The sequence below is a fragment of the Sus scrofa genome, chromosome X (assembly GCF_000003025.6).
Source record: "Sus scrofa isolate TJ Tabasco breed Duroc chromosome X, Sscrofa11.1, whole genome shotgun sequence".
Taxonomy (NCBI): domain Eukaryota; kingdom Metazoa; phylum Chordata; class Mammalia; order Artiodactyla; family Suidae; genus Sus; species Sus scrofa.
In genome coordinates this window covers 41,962,809-41,987,143 of record NC_010461.5, presented here as the reverse complement: position 1 = coordinate 41,987,143, position 24,335 = coordinate 41,962,809, and the positions used below count along the sequence as shown (strand labels likewise).

General features: G+C 45.2%; 1 protein-coding gene across 1 annotated transcript in view; it reads left to right on the top strand.

Annotated features, from left to right (window-relative positions):
- The window catches only part of ZNF41 (zinc finger protein 41), a 53,404-nt gene continuing 31,773 nt past the window's right edge, over nt 2,705-24,335 (top strand). The window contains 3 exon segments of the mRNA XM_021080384.1: nt 2,705-3,459; nt 4,918-4,977; nt 19,296-19,539. Coding sequence (XP_020936043.1) covers nt 19,468-19,539 — 72 coding nt within the window. The 5' untranslated portion in view covers nt 2,705-3,459; nt 4,918-4,977; nt 19,296-19,467.

Genomic DNA, 24,335 nt, shown 5'->3' with positions numbered 1-24,335 from the left:
AGATCTGGCATTGCTGTGGCTGTGGTGTAGGTCGGCAGCTGCAGTTCTGAGGTGACCATTAGCCCGGGAACTTCCATATGCTGCTGTGCGGCCCTAAAAAGACAAAAAAAAAAAAAAAAAAAAAAAAAAAAAAGAAAGAAAGAAAGAAAGGTTAAGACTATCTTTTTAGGACTACCTGGAATGAGGAAGGGGGATCAGGCAAGGCATGAAGTACAGAAGCCAGAAAAGAAAGCTTATTTTTGTTGAAAGAATACATTTTTCTAATTACAGATCAAAGGAAATCTACAAAATGCAAAGGACAAAAAGAGGGGGAAAATACTGCAATGCAACTAATAAAGGGTTAATATCTCTAGTGTGCAAGGAGCTGCTATATACTGATAAGAAAAAGGCAAATCACTCCAAAGAACACTGGACAGAGAATAAGAAGATTTGCAGAAGAGAAAATCTAAATGGTCAACAGACAGAAAAAGATTCTCAGTTGCACAAGTAGTCGGGGCAATGCAAATTAAAGTGGTTAAATTAGCCCTCAGATTGGCAAAGATGAGAGCTCGGCATTCAGTACTAGAGGAGATTTGCCTTGATGGACTCATATTTTGCTGGTGGGAGTAGGAAATGTTAAAATCTTTTGGGGAAGTGATTTGGTTGTATCTATTCAACAACACAATACCCTTATTTGTATTTAATAATAAAACTTCAACATATAGGAAGCAAAAATGGATTGGTGCAGTAACAATCTGACTTAAACGTACAGTGAGAGATCTCTCTAACTCAGGGAGTAAGCAGAATAAAATCATCAGGAAGGATACACACATTTTATTTTATTTTATTTTGCTTTTTAGGGCTGTACCCGAGGCATATGGAGGTTTCCCAGGCTAGGGGTCTAATCGGAGCTATAGTTGCCAGCCTACGCTACAGCCACAGCAACGCAGGATCCCAGCCATGTCTGCAACCTACACCACAGCTCATGGCAACGCCAGATCCTTAACCCACTGAGTGAGGCCAGGGATCGAACCTGCAACCTCATGGCTCCTAGTTGGGTTCGTTTCCACTGCACCAGGATGGGAACTCTGATATACACATTTTAAATAGTTCAACTGACAAGCTTGAACCAATATGCTAAACCCAACAACTGGAAAATACAGTCTTTTCAATCAAGAGATGAAACTTTTTTTTTTTTTTTGTCTTTTTATGCCTGCACGCACAGCATATGGAGGTTCTCAGGCTAGGCGTTGGATCTGAGCTGTAGCTGTTGGCCTACGCCACAGCCACAGCAACACCAGATCAGAGTCGTGTCTGCGACCTACACCACAGCTCCAGATCCTTAATCCACTGAGAGGGGCCAGGGATCAAACCTGCATCTTCATGGATGCTAGTCGGGTTTGTCTCCACTGAGCCACGACGGAAACTCCGATGAAACATTTTTGAAAACTGGGCCAGCACTGGAGCCTTGAGGCAAATTTCAACACATTTCAAAGGCTCAACATCATGCAGAGAACATTCTCAGACCACAGTGCAGTTACGTTAGAAATTACTAACATCGGGATTGACTGTGTTTGAGGAAATGAAAAATGGTGTGAACTGTAAACTTTTCTATACTCCCTCTGAATTCTTTATTTAATCATTAATTCTGAGAACAGGATACAAAAGAATGAGATGAGCCAAAATGAAAACCTCTTCTTTCCGCAGCATTCTAACACCTGCAGAACAAAGCCCCCCAAACTTGCAGCTGGCACTTGGCTGCTTTTGTTTCCTTTTTCTTTTTTTCTTTTTTCTTTTTTTTTTTTTGGTCTTTTTGCCTTTTCTAGGGCTGCTCCCATGGCATATGGAGGTTCCCAGGCTAGGGGTCTAATTGGAGCTACAGCTGTCGGCCTACACCAACAACCACAGCAATACCAGATCTGAGCTGCGGCTGCGACCTGCACCACAGATCATGGCAACACTGGATACTTAACCCACTGAGCAAGGCCAGGGATCGAACCCCCAATCTCATGGTTCCCAGTCGGATTCGTTAACCACTGAGCCACGAACACGGGAACTCCTGCCTTTGTTTCCTTCTGTGAAACTCCTCTCCCATATAAAACTCTCCATGCTCCAGGAGACACACTGCCCTGGGCTATTCTCCTCGCAGCAGCAGCCTGAATAAAGTCCCCGTTCCCTTGACCTTTGAACCTCGGAGAATTTTTGCAAGTTTGAACCTGGACAACTAAATAATTCTTGCGTCAAAAGGGGGGAATGTTACCAATTAGCACTTGAAACTGAACACTAGGGAAAATGAAATCAATACTTGGATCTTTAGGACTTTAACTTTCATGCTTATATAAGGAAACCGGGAAGGTTGATTCTTCGAGTTTTTAAAAAATAGGATGAAATGATCCACCACTGATGTCACAAGCCCCCCAATGGCTCCCTGTACAGATACTTGCTTTCTGGCGCTCAATCACCTCAGCTCCCCGCGCGCAGAGTGGTTAAACTCTCGCTGCGGGCGACTTCCGCTTCCTGGCCTAAATCTGACACGTACTATTCCCCCCGTGGCAACTACCCAGGGTCGGTGACAGCCGAGGAACCGGGCGATGCCCCCAGCCGACGGGGGGACAGAGGCGCCTTCAGGTGGGCACGTAGCGGCGCCCCGGGCTCTGCAGCCGCCAGCGGTTCGCGCTGATCAGCCGCTGTTCCGCCCCCACCCCCCCACCCCTTGACACCCCCTGCGAAGTGGAGCGGCGCCGGCGGCCAGGGCGAGGGCCAGCCAGTGCCTGGGCCCGCGGCTTGGAGGTGTCTTTCTAGCTAGGATTGGGGGTAGGGGTGGGCGCTGGCGACGCGAGAAGTTGTCGTGGTTCCCGGGGGATACGGCCTGAGGGCGGGGCCTCAAGCGCAGAGAAGGGAAGGCGCCTCGGGGTAACGCTGGAGGCTGCGGCTCAGGCGAGAGGTGTCCGGGAGCCCCAGCCCGATCTGTCCTGCCCAATGGGCTCCGGGGAACCACCTCTACCCCCGGGAAGGTCAGGCCGGGGACCGCCGGCTCCGCCGCCGCAGAGATGCCCACCTTGCCAAGATGGCGACTCCCGGAGAGACACTCCCAAGGGGACAGCCATGTTAGTGGCCTGACAAAGTCCCCAAAGAAAATTGGAAAGCCCGCCTCTTCTCCGACACACACGAACAGGCACACGCACTAACACCTCCGCCGTGCAGCCCGTGTAATTGGGGGCGGACGGCCGCTTCCACGCCGACACTGAGCATGTGCAGTGTGGAGTCCAAGAAACGCGAGAGTCCCGCAGACGCAGTTTCAACACTTAGGGCTCCGGGACTGAGTTTAACAGAGGCAGCGGTTTCAGGGCCAGTGAAACCGTGACCTATTTATGGGGGTGTTAGGACAGGGCTTTCGTGCTCAGTGATGGTTCTCTGTGGGGTGAGTGGCAGGGCTTCTCTGGAGTCACTCGAGGTGCGTGGAGTGACTGAGGTTTGTGGGTGAGTGATGGGGGCAGTGGGGAAAGTAGCGGGTAGTGTGTAGGGGTGATTATTGGGGGAGAGTCTCTGGAGTCAGTGAGGAGTGGAGTCTATAGGGTGAGCAGGGGGCATCGGTGAGGTGAGTGATGAGAAGTCTATAGGGTGAGTGATGAGGGTCTCGGGAGGCCACTGATGGGGTATGCGGGGTAAGTGACTGGGTCTGTGGGATCAGGGACCCAGGGTAAGTGGAGTAAGGAATGGGGACTGTGGCGTGAGTGATAGGGTCTCAGAGATGCTCTGCGGGATTAGTGATGGAGGTCCCGCGAGGCAAATGATGGAGATTCTGTGGGGTGTCATGGGGGTTAGTGGGCTAAGTGATGGAGGGAAGGTCTGAGAGATGAGTCATGGGGGTTCATTGGGTGAGTGAGAAGAGTCTTTGGGGAGAGTAATGGGTGGTCTGTGGAGTGAATGGTGCAGAGCCTATGGGGTGAGTATTGAACCGTGGGCAAGTAAAGGATGGGGAGTTTCTGAGGTGAGTGATGAGGGCTGTGCGGTGGGTGTTGCACTGTCTATGAGGTGTATGATGAGGTTTATTGGGTGGATGGTCAAGCTTTCTGTGATGTAGATGATGGAATTCTGTGGGATGAGCGATACATTTATTTGGAACTAGTGATAGAGGGGTCTGTGGAATCAGACATGCCGCTTCCTGGGGTCAGCGATAGGTCTTAGATGGGATTGTTTCAAAAACCTGCTTTAGGAGTTCCCGTCGTGGTGCAGTGGTTAACGAATCCAACCAGGAACCATGAGGTTGCAGGTTCGATCCCTGGCCTTGCTCAGTGGATTAAGGATCCGGCGATGCCGTGAGCTGTGGTGTCAGTCGCAGACGCGGCTCGGATCCTGCGTTTCTGTGGCTGTGGTGTAGGCCGGTGGCTACAGCTCGGATTAGACCCCTAGCCTGGGAACCTCCATATGCCAAGGGAGCAGCCCAAGAAATGGCAAAAAGACAAAAAACAAAACAAAACAAAAGCCTGCTTTAATTTCTGCCCTTGATTTCATGATTTCTTTTCTTTGAATTTTTCTTTTATTCTTATTTTAAAATTCCTAAATTGAATGCTTATCGTTGATATTCATCTTTTCTTAATACAGCATCAAATTCATGAATTTTTCTCTAAGAGCACTTTAGCTCCATGTAACAAGTTTTGATATGTAACATTTTCACTATAGTTTATTGATAATATTTTCTAATTTCTGGGGTTTTTTTGCTGACCCTTTATTATTTGTTTGTTTTTGGCTACAGCATGCAGCGGCTTGATGTGGGATCTCAGTTCCCAGACCAGGGATTGAACCTGGGCTGCAGTGGTGAAAGCACTAAATCCTAACCACTAGACCACCAGGGAACTCCCATCCCCTTAGTTACCTAGATTTGAGATTTTGATTTCCCCAAAAGTTGAAATTTTGTTATTGATTTCTAAATTATAGCCAGAGACGGTCATCTGAGTGACTATTAGATGCGGGAATGGATGTTCCTTGAAGTGGATGGTATGTATGGAACTTTAAGGTAAATTATTTTCTAAAACTTTTGTAAAATTGCAACTCCCACTGGCAACATATAAAAGGGCTCACTCCAGAATCATCTCCCACACTGAATGTTGCTGCTTTTTTAAATTTCTGCCATTATGAGGGCCAAACACAACAGTATCTAATTTACTTTGGTGTGCATTTTCCTGACAACTAGTGGCTGAACATTTTTCTCATATTTATTGGCCATTGGAGTGTATTTTTTTTAATTTTCATATCCTTTGCTCTTTTTCCCCTTTATGTAGTTTTTTTTTACTAATTTTTGAATTTTAACCTCTGTCATTTGTTGTAAATTTTCCCTTTATCTCTCTATCTTGATTTTTAAAGGTGTCTTGATAACTAGAGAAAATAATCATCAGCTGATTAGATAATTTTTCCTTTATAGGTTCTTGTCTTACCCAAGTGAGTTCTCCCCACTTTGTACTTAAACCTTAAATTTTAAAATTTTAGTTGTTTTAATTTTTAAAGTTAAATTTTAATCCAACTAGAAAATTCTGGGGTGTAGTGTGAGATGAGATTGAAGTTCATATTTTCCATTTGGATGGCAAATTTGCCAGCACCAGTCATTAAATAAATACCCTTTTCTCATTCAGTTAAATGCTAGTTTTGTCACATAAATTCCCAAATGTATATTGTTCTATTTCTGAACTCTATTTTTAATCCATATATATATATATATACTCCCTTTCAAAAAATTGTTTTGACTTTAGAAATACTTTAAATATTGAATGGTGCTAATCCCCTCACTGTTCTGTTTAGTTTTGTTTTCCTTAATAATTTTTTTTAGCATTTATTCTTCCAGACGGATGGTAAAAAACATTTTAGTTCAAAAACAACCATTAAAATTGTATTTTATAGTTTTCTTCTTCTTATAGATTCAAAACATTTCTTTTAAAAGGTTCATTCTTAGGTACTTTACATCTAATTTCATCATGATGAACAGCACATTTCTCTCTCTTTTTTTTTTTTTTACATCTAGAAGAGCTTTCTTTTGGGGTTTTTTTTTTTCCATTATAGTTGGTTTACAGTGTTCTATCAATTTTCTACTGCACAGCAAGGTGACCCAGTCACACATACACATATACATTCCTTTTTCTCACATTATCAGGCTCCACCATAAGTGACTAGACAGAGTTCCCAGTGCTACACAGCAGGATCTCATTGCGTATCCATTCCAAAGGCAATAGTTTGCATATTTCTCTATTTCTGTAGGAAAAAAAATATCAATTTAAAATTTTTAATTTCCTTTTTTGTATTTTAGTGCTTATCCAAGGCAGTTATCACATTCTCATATGAATTCGAATTGACTTTTCTGGTCTCTTTTTCCTAGACATAATGTCATCAACAATGATACTCTCTCTTCCTTTCAAATAGTTGCCTCATCTTCTCCTATGGCATTAGCTAGAGCTTTCAGAATAATATCGAGGGATACTTGATAGAGGGTGTCCCCGTCTTGTTGCTCATTTGAAAGTAAAGGGTATTCATTCCACAAATACTTATTGCATACTTTCCCCCTTTCAGACACTGTTCTTGAAATCCTGAATGGCCCCTTACTCGCTACCTAACCTTTTTTTTTTTTCTGACAGCTTTATCGATACAATTCACCTACCATAAACTTCACCATGTAAAGTTGACAATTCATTGGTTTTTTAGGAAGTTCAAGGAGCTGTGCAAACCACCATCACAACCTAATTTTAGAATATTCCATGGCCCTAAAAGGAACCATTGTAGTAATTCTTCATTCCTACCCCATACCTCCAGCTGCAGGCAGCCACTCATTTACTTTCTCTATAAATTTGCCCGTTTCGACCTTTCTTATATGTGGAATCAAACAATATGTGATCTTTTAAACTGTCTCTTTCACTTAGCATGTTTTCGAGATTGATCCGTGCTTGGGAGTTCCCGTTGTGGCGCAGTGGTTAACGCATCCGACTAGGACCCCTGAGGTTGCGGGTTCCGTCCCTGGCCTTGCTCAGTGGGTCAAGGATCCAGCGTTGCTGTGAGCTGTGGTGTAGGTTGCAGACGCAGCTCGGATCCTGCGTGGCTATGGCTCTGGAGTAGGCTGGCAGCTACGGCTCCGATTTGACCCCTAGCCTGGGAACCTCCATATGCCACAGGAGCGGCCCAAGAAATGGCGAAAAGACAAAAGAAAAAAGATTTGTCCGTGCTATATAGGGCATGTATCAGTACTTTGTTCTTTATTACTGAATAGTATTCCTTTGTATGGATATACCACATTTGTTTATCCATTCATCAGGTGATGGACATTTGGGTTGTTGTCACCTTTTAGCTACAATGAATAATGACGTTATGAACATTTGTGTACAAGTTTTTCTGTGGACATGTGTTTTCGTTTCTCCTGGGAGTAGAACTGCTGGATCACATGGTACCTTTGAAAAAATGCCAAATAGGTTTTCAAAATAGCTGCACCATTTTACATCCCACCAGCAATATCTGAAGGTTCCAATATGTCATATTCTCATCAACACTTGTTACTGTCTGTTTTTTTGGTTTGGGGGTTTTTTTTGCTTTTATAGAGCTGTGCTTTCGGCATATGGAAGTTCCCAGGCTAGGGGTGGAATTGGAGCCACAGCTGCTGGCCTGCACCACAGCCACAGCAACACAGAATCTGAGCCATGCCTGCGACCTATTCCATAATTCATAGCAATGCTGGATCTCCGACCCACTGAGCAAGGCCAGGGATCAAACCTGAATCCTCATGCACACTAGTCAGATTCGTTTTCGCTGTGCCACAATGGAAAAACTTTTTATTTATTATTCTTCTGCACCATAATTTTTTTAAAATATCAGTATTTGTTCTTTGAGTCCAAGTTACACAATTTAAAAGGGTTTGGTTTTTGTTGTTGTTGTTGTTGTTGTTGTTGTTTAGTTCCCTGGTGGCTCAGCAGGAAGTTTTTTTTTTTTTTAACTATTCCATGTGTCTAAGAGAAGAGTATATCAACCAGACAAAGTTATGTAGCTTAAATCTAGCATTGATTATATTTTTCAAATCCTCTTTACTTCTTTTTTGGTCTCCTTGACTCATTATATTATAGAAGAGATAGAATAAAATCTCCCAGCATAATTAGGATTTTTGAAAACTTTTTATTTTGAGACAATTATAGATTCATAGGAAGTTGCAAACATAGTACAGGGAAGTCCCAGGTACCCTTCACCCGGTTTCCTCCAATAGTCACATCTTATAAAATCATATAATATAAAAATTTAACATTGTTACAATGTGTGCACACTTCTTTGTGTAGATTCATGTAACCGCCACCACAATCAAGAGACAGCGCTATTACCCCTTTTATAGTTTTCAGCCCCACCATCATCCCTAACCTTCAGTAATCTGTTTTCCATCTCTGTACTTTTGTCATTTTTGAGAATGTTATATAAATGGAACCATACAGTATGTGACCTTTTAAGGTTTTTTTTTCCCACTCAGCATAATGTCCTTGAAAACCATCCAAGTAGTTGCAATGATAGTTCATTTCTTTTTATGGCTGTGTAGTATTCCACATTATAGATGTACTATAGTTTAGCTATTCACCTACTGAGGACCATTTTGGTTGTCTCCAGTTTGAGGCTGTTACAAATAAAGCAGCTATGAGCAATCCTGTACAGATCTTTTGTATACATGTGAGACTTCATTTCTGTAGAATGAATGCTCAGAGTGCATTTGCTGGGTATTTTTTTTTTTAAAGAAACTGCCAAACCATTTTCCAGAGTTTACATTCCCAATGGCAACATATAAGAGATCCAATGTATCACATTTTCTTTTTTCTTTTCCTTTTTTTTTCTTGGGGGGGGGTCCCTTTTTTTGACCATACCCTCGGTATATGGAAGTTCCCAGGCTAGGGATCAAAGTGGAGCTGTAGCCACCGGGCACAGCCACAGCCACAGCCACACCGGATCTGAGCCACGTCTGCGACCTACACCATAGCTCACAGCAATGCCGATCCTTAACCCACTGAACGAGGCCACAGATTGAACCTGCATCCTCATGGATGCTAGTCAGATTCATTTCCGCTGAGCCATAACGGAAACTCCGATCTGCATTTTCTCCAGATTTCATATTGTCATCATTTTAAAAGGCTTTAGCTGTTTTAATAGGTGTGTAGTGATTTTATTATCATTGTATTAATTTGCATTTCCTTAATGGCTAATGACATTGAATATTTTTTAATTTTTTTTTGTCTTTTTGCCTTTTCGAGGGCCCCTTCCTGAGGCATATGGAGGTTCCCAGGCTAGGGGTCTAATCCGAGCTGTAGCTGCCAGCCTACGCCAGAGCCACAGCAACGCAGGATCCGAGCCGTGTCTGCAACGTACACCACAGCTCACAGCAACGCCGGATCGTTAACCCACTGAGCAAGGCCAGGGACTGAACCTGCAACCTCATGGTTCCTAGTCGGATTCATTAACACTGCGCCACAACGGGAACTCCTGAATATTTTTTAATTTTTAATTTGTATTCAATTTTAAAGGTTGCTTTCCATTTACAGTTACTGCAAAATATTGGTTATATTCCCTACGTTGTGCAGTACCTTCCTGAGCCTGCTTATACCCAGTAGATTGTGCTTTCCACTCCCCAACTCCTATATTGCCCCTCCCCACTGGCAACTACTAGTTTTTTGTCTATATCTGAATCTGTTTCTGTTTTATTATATTCACTAGGTTTTGTCTTTGTTTTTGTTTTGCTTTTTGGGGCCGCACCCGCGACTTATGGAGGTTCCCAGGCTAGGGGTTCAATCGGAGCTACAGCTAGTGGCCTACACCACAGCTCACAGCAACGCCAGCCAGATCCTTAACCCACTGAGCGAGGCCAGGGATTGAACCTGAAACCTCGTGGTTCCTACTCAGATGCGTTTCTGCTGCGCCACAATGGGAACTCCATGTTGTATTTTTTAGATTCCACATATAAGCGATATCATATATTTGTCTTTGTCCGGCTTATTTCACTTAGCATAATGCCCTCCAAGTCCATCCATATTGCTGCACATGGCAAAATTTCATTCTTTTTTATGGCTTAGTAGTATTCCCCTAATATACCACGTCTTCTTTATCCAGTCATCTGTTAACGGACACTTAGGGTGTTTCCATGTCTTGGCAAGTGTAAATGATGCTGCTGGGAAAATTGTGATGCGTGTGTCTTTTTGAATTAGTGTTTTTGTTCTTTTCAGATTTATGTCTGAAAAGATATATAATACAATACCCAGGAGTGGAATTTCTAGGTCATATTTTTAGGTTTTTTGAGAAACCTTCATAGCATTTTCCACCATTTACATTCCCACTAACGATGTGTAAGTGTTCCCTTTTCTCCCCGTCCTCGCCAACATTCATGATTTGTAGGCTTTTTGGTAATAGCCATTCTGAAGGTGTGAGAATCTTGTGTGGTTTTTAAAGTTTTATTTTATTGGATTATAGTTGATATACAGTGTTGTATTAGTTTCATGCGTACAGCAAAGTGAATCAATCATACATATAAATATATCCATTCTTTTTTCCTTTATAAGTTATTACAGACTATTGCGTAGACTTTCCTGTGCTCTACAGCAGGTTCTCATTAATCATCTATTTTATGCAGGAGCGTGTATGTGTTATTCCCCCCCTCCCAGTTCTTCCCTCCCTATCTCATGGTTTTGATTTTCATTCCCGTAATGATTAGTGATGTTAAGCACCTTTTCATGTGCCTGTTGGGCATGTGCATTTCTTCTTTGGAAAAATATCTGTTCTGGGAGTTCCCGTCGTGGTGCAGTGGTTAACAAATCCGACCAGGAACCATGAGGTTGTGGGTTCGATCCCTGGCCTTGCTCAGTGGGTTAAGGATCTGGCATTGCCGTGAGCTGTGATGTAGGTCACAGAGGCGGCTTGGATCCCGAGTTGCTGTGGCTCTGGCGTAGGCCAGTGGCTACAGCTCCGATTTGACCCCTAGCCTGGGAACCTCCATATGCTGTGGCAGCGGCCCTAGAAAAGGCAAAAAGACAAAAAAAAGAAAAAAGAAAGAAGGAAAAAGAAAAAGATCTATTCTATACCTCTGCCCATCTGTAAGTGGATCTTTTTTTTTTTTTTTTTTTTGCTTTTGAGTTGTATGAGCTGTTTATATATGTTGGATGTTAATTCCTTATGGGTCACATCATTTTGCAAATATTTTCTCCCATTAAGCTGGATATCGTTTCGTTTTGGCCGTGGTTTCTTTGTTGTGCAAAAAGCTTTGAACATTAGAGTTCTCTTGTGGTACAGCGGGTTAAGGATCTGGCGTTGTGTTGTCACTGCAGTGGCTTGGGTGCTGCTGTAGCATGGGTTTGATCTCTGCCTGGGAACTTCCACATGCCTTGGGCATGGCCAAAAAAAAAACATTGATATTGAACATCCTTTTTCTTTTTTCTTTTTCTTTTGTCTCTTTGTCTTTTTAGGGCCACACCCGAGGCATATGGAGGTTCCCAGGCTAGGGGTCTAATCGGAGCTACAGCTGCTGGCCTACACCACAGCCACAGCAAGGCTGGATCCTTAACCCACTGAGCGAGGCCAGGGATCGAACCCACAACCTCATGGTTCCTAGTTATATGCGTTTCCACTGCACCATGACAGGAACTCCAACATCCTTTTTAATTTTTTTTAATCGATGGCATTCCCATTATGGTTCAGCCAGTTAAGAACCCGACATAATCTCCACGAGGATGCAGGTTCGATCCCTGGTCTCACTCAGTGGGTTAAGGTTCCATCCAGTGTTGCCACGAGCTGAGGTGTAGAGCAATGATGAGGCTCAGATCTGGTGTTGCTGTGGCTGTGGCATAGACCGAAGCTGCCGCTCCAGTTCAACCCCTAGCCCAGGAACTTCCATATGCCGCACATGTAGCCTTATAAAGGAAAGGGGAAAAAAAAGAAATTTTTTACGTTGAAATATATTTTGTGATAATTGTAGATCACATGCAGTTGTGAAAAATAATACAAGGTGATCCCTTGTGTGCTTTGCCCAGTTTCCTCCAATGATGACATTTTACAAAATTAAAGTATAATATACCAGCTGGAATTTTGACCTTATTACAATTCCATCATCTTATCCAGATTTTGTCAGTTTTACTCAGATATGTATGTGTATGTGTGTATACTAAGTTTTATACATTTTTGTTACCTATGTAGTTTTGCGTTTCCACCACCATAGTCAAAATACTGAATGATTCCAGCCTCACAAGGATCCCTACCATTGCCCTTTTGTAACCACACCTACTTCCCCTCCTGTCCCCACCAACCCGTGGACACCACTAATCTGTGCTCCATGTCTAAAATTTTGTCATTTCAAAATTGTTATATTAATCAATTCACACAGCATATAAACTTTTTTTTTTTTTTTTTACTTTTTCGGGCCGCACTCACGGCATATGGAGGTTCCCAGGCTAGGGGTTGAAGCAGAGCTGTAGCCGTCGGATTACACCACAGCCACTGCAACGCCAGATCCGAGCCTGCGTCTGCGACCTACACCACTGCTCACGGCAATGCCGGATCCTCAACCCACGGAGCGAGGCCAGGGATCAAACCCACATCCTCGTGGATAGTCATCAGGTTCGTTACCACTGAGCCACAAAGGGAACTCCGAATATACACTTTTGAGGTTGGCTTTTTTTCACATAGTATCACATTCTTAAAAACCATCCAAGTTGTGCGAGCGTCACTTGTTCATTCTTTTTTTCTTGCCGAATAGCCTTCCTTGGGGTGAATGTACCACAGTGTGTTTAACCAGTCACCTGCTGAAGGACATCCGGACTAATGCCAGTTTTGAGCTCTTACCAGTAAAGCTCAAATGGGCTGGGAGGGCGCAGGCACCTCGTCCCTGCTTCTTCCCACGTGATGTCCAATGACACGATCGGCAGAAATGCCCTTGTTACTACCGAGCCTTGGTGAAAGCTCCAGGGGTCCTCCTCGGCCATCACCTCCGCCAAGGAGGCAGAAAGGGAAGGACACCGTTATCTCTCAGTGAGGATGAAAACCCCATCTCCCCCCATGGTCACCACTGGTTCCCAAGGGGTAGGAGAGGAAGAGGCAGCTGTTATTTCCCAGTAAGGAAGAAAGATCCAGCACTCTACGAGGCTTTCCTGACACTCCTCTGGCTGGAGCTGGGGCCTGGAGGTGCCTTCTTACCATCTGCCAAGGGTGGATGGTTAGGCTTGGATCCCCTTGCCTTCCTGGTAGTCACTGGGGCAGGGCCTTAGTGTTTCTGTGTTTGGCTTGAGTAGAGCCATCATTGCCTAAAAGTTAACTATTTTCAGAGTTTCTGTCGTGGCTCAGTGGTTCACAAACCTGACTAGCATCCATGAGGATGCAGGTCGATCCCTGGCCTCGCTCCGTGGGTGAAAGATCCAGCATTGTTGTGAGCTGGGGTGTAGGTCACGGGCGCGGCTCGGATCTGGCATTGCTGTGGCTGTGGCGTAGGCTGGCAGCTGTAGCTCTGATTCAAACCCTGGCCTGGGAACTTCCGTATTTGTTAGACTGCCCCTTCCTTGGTCCTTTGACTAGAGAGAGCAGGTTTTTCTTGGGACGGTTTTGTCCGCAACAGTTGGCCTTTCTGGTTTGCCAGCATCTCTAGCACCAAGTCTAGGACATGCGCAGCTAAAAGAAGCCCAGAGAATATGATTTTTAAGACCTCATTTGGTTCCATGCATATGTGCTGGTTTTATTTGTATGTATTGAATGACCCTAAAGTTTTATATAAGTTAGCACTTTTTTAGCATTCATTTTATACAAAGAGAGAACCCCTCTTTTTTTAAACTATTGAGCACTTTGGACCTGAATTTCCACTTCAATAATTATAGTTCTAGACCTGCTTTCATGTTCTGGCATTTGCCTGGTGTATTGTGTATACATTAAAAAAAATTTTTTTTTGTCTGTCTTTTTAGGGCTGCACCTGCGGCATATGGAGGTTCCCAGGCTAGGAGTCGAATCGGAGCTGTAGCTGCCGGTCTACACCACAGCCACAGCAATGCCAGATCCGAGCTGCTTCTGTGACCTACACTACATCTCACGGCTACGCTGGATCCTTAATCCACTGAGCGAGGCCAGGGATCATACTGCGTCCTCATGGATACTAGTCAGGTTTGTTAACCACTGAGCCATGACAGGAACTCATGTATTGTTTATTTTTAAAATAAATATTGAATTATAATATAATACAGAAAAGTGCCCACATCCTGTATGTTTAGCTGGATGATTTTTTTTTTTTTTTTTTTTTTTTGCCTTTTCTAGGGCCGCTCCTGCGGCATCTGGAGGTTCCCAGGCTAGGGGTTTAATCGGAGCTGTAGCCACCGGCCTACACCAGAGCCACAGCAACTCGGGATCTGAGCCGGGTCTGCAACCTACACCACAGCTCCCGGCAATGCCGGATCCTTAACCCACTGAGCAAGGCCAGGGATCGAACCCGCAACCTCATGGTTCCTAGTCAGATTCATTAACCACTGCGCCACCACGGGAACTCCTAGCTGGATGATGTTTTAACAGACTGAGCAAACTTGTACAACCAGCCACCTAGATCAAGAAATAAAACATTACTAGCATTCAAGAAGCTCCCCAGGGAGTGCCCTCATCACTCAGCGGTTTAAGGATCCAGCATTGTCACTGCTGTGGTACAGGTTCAATACCTGGCCTGGGAACTTCCACATGCCATGGGTGTGGCCAAAAAAGAAGAAGAAAAAGAAGCTTCCCTGTGTTCTTTTCTAATCACTAACTTCCTCCCAAGGAGTATCAATATCCTGACTTCGACAGCATAGATTAGTTTTACATGGTTTTGAAATTTATAGAAACCTAAACATACAGTATTGATTCTTGCTATTTTGAGTCTGGCTTATTTGGCCAATATAATGTTTATGAGATGAGATTTGTGCATGTTCTGGTAGTTGTTGATTCTTGTTGCTGTGTAGTATTTCCTTGTATTAATAAAAGGATGACTTCGAGAGTTCCCATCTTGGCTCAGCAGTAGTGGACCTGACTACCATCCATGAGGACGCCAGTTCGATCCCTGGCCTCGCTCAGTGGGTTAAGGATCTGGCGTTGCCATGAGCTGTGGTGTAGGTCGAAGACAAGGCTCGGATCTGGTGTTGCTGCGGCTGTGACGTAGACCAGCAGCTTCAGCTCCGATTCAGCCCCTAGCCTGGGGACTTCCATATGCTGCAGGTTGTGGCCCTAAAAATAAATAAATAAATAAGTGGACAATTTGTTTATCCATTCTATTGTTTACGGGCACTTACATAATTTTCAGTTTTGAATAAAGCCCCTGTGACCTTCATCATACCTGTCATTCGGCAAATATATGTTCACATTTCTCTTGAGTATATACCTCAGTGGAATAGCTAGGTCATAGGATATTGCATATCTTCGCCTTCCCTAGATACTACCAAACAGTTTTCCAAAGTGTTTGCCTTATTTTATGCTCCTAAAAAACAATTGATGAGTTTCAGTTGCTCCACCTCCTTGCCAGCTCTTGGTTATTTTCCATCCTTTTCATTTAAGCCATTTCTGGTGGATATGGAGAAGTATCTGTAGTTTATATTTTCTTTTCTTTTTTGTCTTTTTAGGGCCACACCCGCGACATATGAAAGTTCCCAGGCTAGGGGTCGAATCGGAGCTGTAGCTGCCAGCCTACGCCACAGCCACAGCAATGCAGGATCTGAGCCGCATCTTCAACCTACACCACAGCTCACGGCAACACCGGATCCTCAACCCACTGAGGGAGGCCAGGGATCGAGCCCGTGTCCTCACGGATGCTACTCAGGTTTGTTACCGCTGAGTCATGACGGGAACTCCCTGTAATTTATATTTTTTTGCTAGCTAATGAATTGGAGCATCTTTTCTTATGCTTATTTACCACTTGGATATCTTCTTTGTGACATATCTGATCCTTTTGCTCTTCTCTCTCTCTTATTGATTTCTAGGGATTCCTTGATATTTTTGAAATACAAATTGTTTGTCAGATACAGATATTGCAGTTATCTTCTCCTATTGTGGGATTTGCCTCTACACTCTTAATTTTGTTTTCCCATAAACGGAAGTCCTTACTTTTTTTTTTTTTAAGGGCCACACCCGCGGCATATGGAGGTTCCCAGGCTAGGGGTCTAATCAGAGCTGCAGCCTCCGACCTACACAACAGCTCACAACAACACCGGATCCTTAACCCACTGAGCGAGGCCAGGGATCGCACCCGCAACCTCATGGTTCCTAGTCGGATTTGTTTCCACTGTGCCACGACGGAAACTCCCAGAAGTCCTCCTTACTTTTAATGCAGTCCAATGTCATAATCTTTCATTCTGCCAGATAGCAAAGCTTAATATGAAGCACATGAATTAAGACAGCGTAGTCCTGGGGAGTTCCCATCGTGGCTCAGCGGAAACGGGTCTGACTGGCATCCATGAGGACGCAGGTTTGATCCCTGGCCTCGATCAGTGAGTTAAGGATCTGGTGTTGCCGTGAGCTGTGGTGTAGGTCAAAGACAGGGCTTCAATCTGGCTGTGGCGTAGGCCAGCAGCTACAGCTCCGATTCGACCCCTAGCCTGGGAACCTCCATATGCCGCAGGTGTGGCCCTAAAAGGACGAAAAACAAAAGAAAAGACAGTGTAGCACTGGTCCGAGACTAGACAAATAGACCAATGGCAATACGGGGTTCAGGAGTGAATCCCCACGTACCTGGTCACAAATCGACCTGGAAAAGCGGGAATTGTTTCCATAAGCAGTACTGGATTATCTTGATATTGATATGGAAGAACTGAATCTTGACCCTAACGCGTACCACACAGCAACTCCTTCCTGGGAAGACTGTTGATCTAAATGTGAGGGATAAAACAGTAAAACTTTTAGAAGAAAACATTAAATATCTTTATGGCCCTGAGGTAGGCCGCACTTTCTTAGCTAAGACCTGAGTAGTGCTCACCATAATGGAAAGAAGAGGAAATAACATGGTGTGTTTCTTTCTTTCTTTCTTTTTTTTTTTTTTTTTTGTCTTTTTTGTCTTTTTTGTCCTTTTAGGCATTTGGAGGTTCCCAGGCTAGGGGTCCAATTAGAGCTGCAGCCGCCAGCCTACACCACAGCCACAGCAACACGGGATCCAAGCCGCGTCTGCGACCTACACCACAGCTCACGGCAACGCCGGATCCTTAACCCACTGAACAAGGCCAGGGATCGAACCCACAACCTCGTGGTTCCTAGTCGGATTCGTTTCCACTGTGCCACGATGGGAACTCCAATAACATGGTGTGTTTCTGTCCAATGCTTCATTTCACATCTTTGTCTTTTTGTTTAGACATATTTTTAAACCCAACCCCATTATCTTTTACAGCAGAATTCAGCTCATTCAATGTACTTGAAGTATAATATATTTGATTTCATGCCTCCTGTTATTTTATGTTTATAGTTTATCTTACTTGGTTGATATTTCCTTACTTTCTCTTTTCCTATTGTGATGGTTTAGTCAGGTTTCTCCTAATTACCCTATAGTTTCTTATTATGTGGTAATTACAGTTTGGAATTTTGATTATTTTAATCAGTTTCTGCTAGTAGTTGCCTTCATCTTCCTTACAAATATGATTGTCAATATTTTCTCTATTTCTAAGTCCAAATAAAGTTGTAATATTCTTTGGAAATATGCATCTCTAATTCTAGTATTAGAGATGCATAATTTGCCTTCCCATCCTCATTTCACTCAGTGCATTTCCCCAGGGTATTACATTTTGTCCACGGCATTGCTCACAGCAATGCTGGATCCTTAACCCACTGAGCGAGGCCAGGGATCAAACCCACAACCTCATGGTTCCTAGTTGGATTCGTTAACCACTAAGCCACTACGGGAACTCCCCTAAATTGCTTTCCTCCAATTTTGAAGTTTCTATTACTATTTAATTTATAATTGTTTAGATTATTCCCTTGAGTATTCTCCTGAGATACTCATATTGGCATATAATGCTATAATGCTTATATGTCTAAAATGGTCTTTGCTCTAACAGAAAAATTGTATTGAGCTAGAGTGGGCTTAAAATTCTTGGATCTCAGTCACTTTCTCTCAATAATTCATAGATTTTTTTCCCCCCTTCTAATATAGCTCCTGTTATTGCAAAATGAGAAGTCTAGGAGTTCCTGTTGTGGCTCAGTGATAAGAACCTGACTCGTATCCATGAGGATGTCGGTTCAATACTGACTAGTATCCATGAGGACACAGGTTCGATCCCTGGCCCCACTCAGTGAGTTAAGGATCTGGCATTGCCGTGAGCTGTGGTGTAGGTCGCAGATGCAGCTCGAATCTGGTGTTACTGTGGCTCTGGCGTAGGCCGGAGGCTACAGCTCCAATTCGATCCCTAGCCTGAGAACTTCCATATGCCGCAGGTGTGGCCCTAAAGAGACAGAAAAAAAAAAGTCTGGTGCCGTTGTGATCCCTTTCCATTGTAAATAACATGTGGTTTCCATATGGAAGTGTTTTAAGTTTTCTTCTTATCCTTTAAATTTAATACCAAACCAGATTTGGGGTTGATTTGGTTCCTCTGGGAGTAAAGGATTGGGAGGATTATCTGTGGGAGAGGATCAGGGAGTTAGAGTCTAACAGGAGTAGATAATCCAAGGCCTGTAGGTGTCATTCATGTTGGGGCAGCGAGTGATAATCTCGGGAAATCCTTGAAGAAAAATAATTAGAGACATATATGGATAAGTGATTGGGACCTCTGTAGAAATTCTTGAGGTTTTATTACAGTTGGAGATCTCTGAAGTCATCTGAAGTATCTCAAGTCATTAGTCAGTCCATGAGAGTTATTATTATTTTTTCTGTCTTTTTGCTTTTTCTAGGGCCGCTCCCGCGGCATATGGAGGTTCCCAGGCTAGGGGTCCAGTCGGAGCTGTAGCCACCGGCCTACACCACAGCCACAGCCACGTGGGATCCATGCTGCGTCTGCGACCCACACCACAGCTCACGGCAATACCAGATCCTTAACCCACTGAGCGAGGCCAGGGATCGAACCCGCGTCCTCATGGATCCTAGTCGGGTTTGTTACTGCTGAACCACGATGGGAACTCCGAGTTCTCAATTTTAAGGTGAAGAAATGCAGACAGGCATGACTTCCCCAGGTTCTAGCTAGAAGGCAGAAGAGCTGGAATTCAAATTCACATTTGTTTTACACCAAGTTGCAAGGGTTTTTTCCATATTCTACACTAATACTTGGTGTTCGGTGTTGTAAACTGTACTTTGGTGCCCTCAGAAAGCACTTGTGGGGTGAATGCTGAGTGACTGATCACGTGGACAATTGCTTTTCCAGGTTTCTTGGAGTCTCTGCGGAGCCCCTGGGCCAGACCCCGCTGTGAAGGCTGCAGGATCTTCCTTCCCACCAGAGCAGCTCTGGTTGAGTCCTCGGACCCACCTGGCCTCGGGCTCCCAGGAAGAGCAGAGTTGCCCCCAGGAGAGCCCGAGGGCTGAGGCCCAGCGGGAGGATGCCCACCAACCGGAGCTCTCCCCAGTGGTCCCCAACCCGGACGGCAGTGGGACATGGCAGCATGTGTGAGGTGAGGAGGGCGAGGGCTCCAGGGCCGAGAGTTGATAGATGGCTCCGGTCACCGAGGCCTTGGGGCAGAGGCCAGTGGGTCCCAGGAGGGGGCTGATTCTGGACTCGCTGTCCCTGAGACGGATCCCCATCCTCCTGCTGTGTGAGCACCACGTGGCTGGTGTCCCGCATTCAGAGCCTTGTGTGTTTCAGTGGAAAGGATGATGTGGCTGGTGGAGGAAAAGTGGGGATCGTCTTACCTACAGCCTGGGGTTGGGGGGAAGGCAGCTCCCTGCAGGGTGGAAGGTCCAGGTGGGGGTGAGCACCAGCCCCAGCCAGGGAGATGCTACCCCCTGATGCCCAGCACAGGCCCTTCACGCTCCTCTGGCTCTGTGCTTGCACTCAGCTGATCCGCACCAGAGCCTACTTTCTCCCTGGTCCTTGGGGATTTGATGATTTCTCCTCTGTCCTGATTTAGAGCAGAGAAATCCCTTTTCTTTGGAACTTGGAGGATGCAGGGTAAGAGGGTGAGCACTGTCTCTAGGGCCTCTCTAGTTGTTCCTCCTCCTCCTTTCAAAGACAAATAAAGTGGCCTCAGAAGGTATGTGACTTGCCCAGGCCTCTCCGATGGTGAGTGACAGCAGCGGACCCGAGCCAGGCCTCCTGACTGTCCTCCACCCTCACCACACAGCAGCCAAGGCCAAGTTTCCCACTAAAAGTTCCCCTCGAGATTCTCCAAACAGAGGAGGACCATAAGGGAGCCAGACCCTGCCCCACAGCTCCCTCCTTCTGACCGTACTGTCGATGCTGTCACCTCTGGGGACAGGCTCCTTGTCACAGGAGCTCAGGGTTATGTGGTCATTAGGATAATAGTAAACTTTTTAAAATTATAATGATGTGGGAGTTCCCCTTTGTGGGTCAGTGGTAACAAACCTGACTAGCATCTATGAGAATATGAGTTCGATCCCTGGCCTCGCTCAGTGGCTTAAAGGATCCGGCATTGCCGTGAGCTGTGGTGTAGGTCGCAGATGCAGCTTGGATCCCGCATTGCTGTGGCTGTGGTGTAGGCCAGTGGCTACAACTCCGATGAGACCCCTAGCCCGGGAACCTCCACATGCCGCGGGAGCGGCCTTAGAAAAGGCAAAAAGACAAAATAATAATAATAATAAAATGAAATAAAGTAATGATTGATTTTTATTATTTCATTATTTCATGATATAATGCTAGAAAATCCAAGTAAGCAAATAGAAGAGAATAAAACATTACTTGTAATTCCAGCATTAGCCAAAATTAGCCATTGTTAACATTTAGCTCTGTTTCCTTACAGTTGGTTTTTCCTTGTAGGTGCATATATGTGGGTATATGTGCAGGGTTGCGAATGTGCATACATACCACACATACGTACATTATATAGCTCATTTAAAAATGAAATCATAGTATTTGATTGTCTCCTTTTTAACTTAGTAGTTTCATGTAATTTTCTAGGCAGTAAATATTTTTCCTCATACTCACATAATGCATATAGCGTTATAAGGAGTTCCCGCTGTGGCACAGGGATTAAGAATCTAACTGCAGTGGCTGGGGTCCCTGGCCTGGGAACTTCCATGTGCTGTGGGAGTGGATATAAAAAAGGCACATATAGCATTATAGCCTTTAGATAAACTAAGATTGATTTAACCAATTGACTCTGTGAATTAGGATTTTCAGGTTTTCTGTTTCAATTAAAACTACTGTGGTTGGAGTTCCCTGGTGGCTCAAAGGGTTAAGGATCTGGCATTGTCACTGATGGGGCTTCAGTTGCTGCTGTGGCACGGGTTTGATCCCTGACCCCAGAATTCCCACATGCCATGGGTGCCGCCAAAAAAAAAAAAAAACTAAAAAGCAAAAAAAGCCCGCCATGGTGAAATTCCTACACTTAGATCTTTTTACCCAAGTCACTGAAATTATATTTTGAGTCAAAGATATAGGGGCATCGAGGAATTCCCGTCATTGCTCAGCAGTTAGCAAACCCAACTAGCATCTATGAGGACGCAGGTTCGATCCCTGGCCTCACTCAGTGGGTTAAAGGATCTGGCATTGCTGTGAGCTGTGGTGTAGGTGGCAGATGCGGCTTGGATCTCACGTTGCTATGGCTGTGACAGAGGCCAGTGGCTACAGCTCCGATTGGATCCCTAGCCTGGGAACCTCCATATGCTGTGGGTGTGGCCCTAAAAAGATAAGACCAAAAAAAAAAAAAAAAAAAAAGATACAGGGGCATCGAATGGTAAAGGAATTGCTGCCTAAAAGTAGGGCACTTCTGCTGTGGAAAATTGTCCTTGTCTAGGCTGTAAACCCACAGGTTGGGGCCACCACAGTGTGGTCCTCCCCATTCCTTCTGCACACATGGCCTCTTGCCCAGCCAGTGTGTGGGAATTTCTTGATGAATGATTCTGGTCTCTGCAAGGTGCATTTCTCCAACTGTAGATCTTCCTTCCCCAAAAGAGATGGAAATGATGAAGACCCTGGAGAATAGTATTTATTCACTTATTTACTTGTTAGGTTTTTAGTTTTTTCATTAGAGGTCAGGGAGTGGGGAATGGGCAGAGATACCAAGGACCCAATAAAAAGTGTCCCCAGGAGGAGTTCCCATCGTGGCGCAGTGGTTAACGAATCCGACTAGGAACCATGAGGTTGTGGGTTTGATCCCTGGCCTCACTCTGTGGGTTAAGGATCCGGCACTGCCGTGAGCTGTGGTGTAGGTTGCAGACGCGGCTCAGATCCTGCGTTGCTGTGGCTGTGGTGTAGGCCGGCGGCTACAGCTCTGATCAGACCCCTAGCCTGGGAACCTCCATATGCCATGGGAGAGGCCCTAGAAAAGGCAAAAAAAAAAAAAAAATGTCTCCAGGAGTGGGAACCAGGCAGTGAACTAAGAAATAGTGGCTGAAGCTGGAAAACAAGGAGAGGGGTCGGTAAGAGAAAGAGGGGTGAGGAATAGCCACAAGGAACAGCCAAAGGGACCACGGTGCATTTATTGGAGACAGACGATAACCAAGGGACCAGGGCCAATGGGAATGCAATAGAACAAACAGAAGAAATGAGAAAGCACGAGCCAGAATCCAGGGAGCAGCAGAGAGACCAAGAAACAGTAGTCAGGGCTACAGAAGCGGAAATAGTGGGGAGCCTGCAAGAGCCAGAGAGTCTGAGAACAATTGGAAGGATCAGGAGACAGAGGAACCAGAGAGCAGCCAGAGGGAACAGGGGCCACCCAGAGGGACCAGGAAACAGAAGACTCAGCTCAAATGGGAAAAACCAAAGGGGTTAGTGTGCTAGGTAAGAGCCTGCCAGACAAGCCACTTCGAGAGGTGCCAGGGGGTCAGAAGAGGATCCGAGGGAATGCAGAAAGGGAGCAGGAAATGGGGAAGATGAGCCTGGGAGCAGGCGGCAGCCACAGGAAGCAGAGACCAGCTGTTGAGGCTGGAGAACAGGTTGGAAGGGCAAGGGAGGGACAGACCCATGGGGACAGTTGGAGAGACAGAAAAGAGCCTCTGAGACTGAGGCTTAGCCAAGGGCACCAGGGGTCACAAGGAACAATTGCTGAGCTTGGAGAACAGCCAGAGGGAACAGCGAAGCTGTGCTGGGTGTCCACTAGAGGTCCCACAGCCTAACCAGAGGACTAGGGCACAGCGAAGTGGGCATCAAAAGTATAACTGGTGTGGGACAGCAGACTGACTGACCAGAGAACAACTGGAGGGACTAGAGAACAGCTGGAAGGCATGGTATCCATTTGCAAAGCCAGAGGCCCCGTGTAATGGGCGCTGGGCTTGAGGGAAAGTTGCAGGAGTCAGGGAGAGGCTGCGGAGCATCCTGAGTTCCCTGGGATGTAGGACGTCAGTGCTAAAGCAGGGGAAGTCCTAGGCAAACTGGGACAGCCAGTCACTCTGCTCAAGAAACAACCAAAGGGCTGTGCTGTAGATCGCAGACACAGCTCGTATCCGGAGTTGCTGTGTCTCTGGCGTAGGCTGGCGGCTACAGCTCCAATTCGACCCCTAGCCTGGGAATTTCCATATGCCACGGGAGCGGCCCTAGAAAAGGCAAAAAGACAAAAAAAAAAAAAAAAAAAAAAAAAGAAACAAACAAACAAACAAACAACCAAAGAGGAGTTCCCGTATCGGGGCTCAGTGGTTAACGCATCCGACTAGTATCCGTGAGGACGCAGGTGCGATCCCTGGCCTTGCCCAGTGGGTTAAGGATCCGGTGTTGCCGTGAGCTGTGGTGTAGGGCGCAGACGCAGCTCAGATCCTGCGTGACTTTGGCTGTGGCATAGGCTGGCGGCTACAGCTCCAATTTGCCCCCTAGCCCGGGAACCTCCATATGCCATGTGTGTGTCCCTAAAATAGCGTAAAAGGGGAAAAAAAGACCAAAAAAAAAAAAAAAGAAAGAAAACAACCAAAGGAACCAGCCAAAGTCAGATGTAATGAATGCAAGTGATGGAGAAGGTGAAAGTAGAGAATCCAGCTGTGGCACAGAGCTGTGTCTCTGGCGTAGGCTGGCGGCTACAGCTCCAATTCGACCCCTAGCCTGGGAATTTCCATATGCCACGGGAGCGGCCCTAGAAAAGGCAAAAAGACAAAAAAGAAAGAAAATAATAATAATAGAAATAATATAGGTTGATGATCAAGAGCCTAGCCTAGGCTAGGAGCCAGGTAGACCAGCCCTCTGCAAAGTGTGGTCCATGGACCAGACACAGGAGCATCAGATGAGAGCATATTAGAAATGTGTTCCAGAACTGCCCAAGGAACAGGGAAGAATTTGTTCTAGGGAGAAGTCATAGGACTCAGA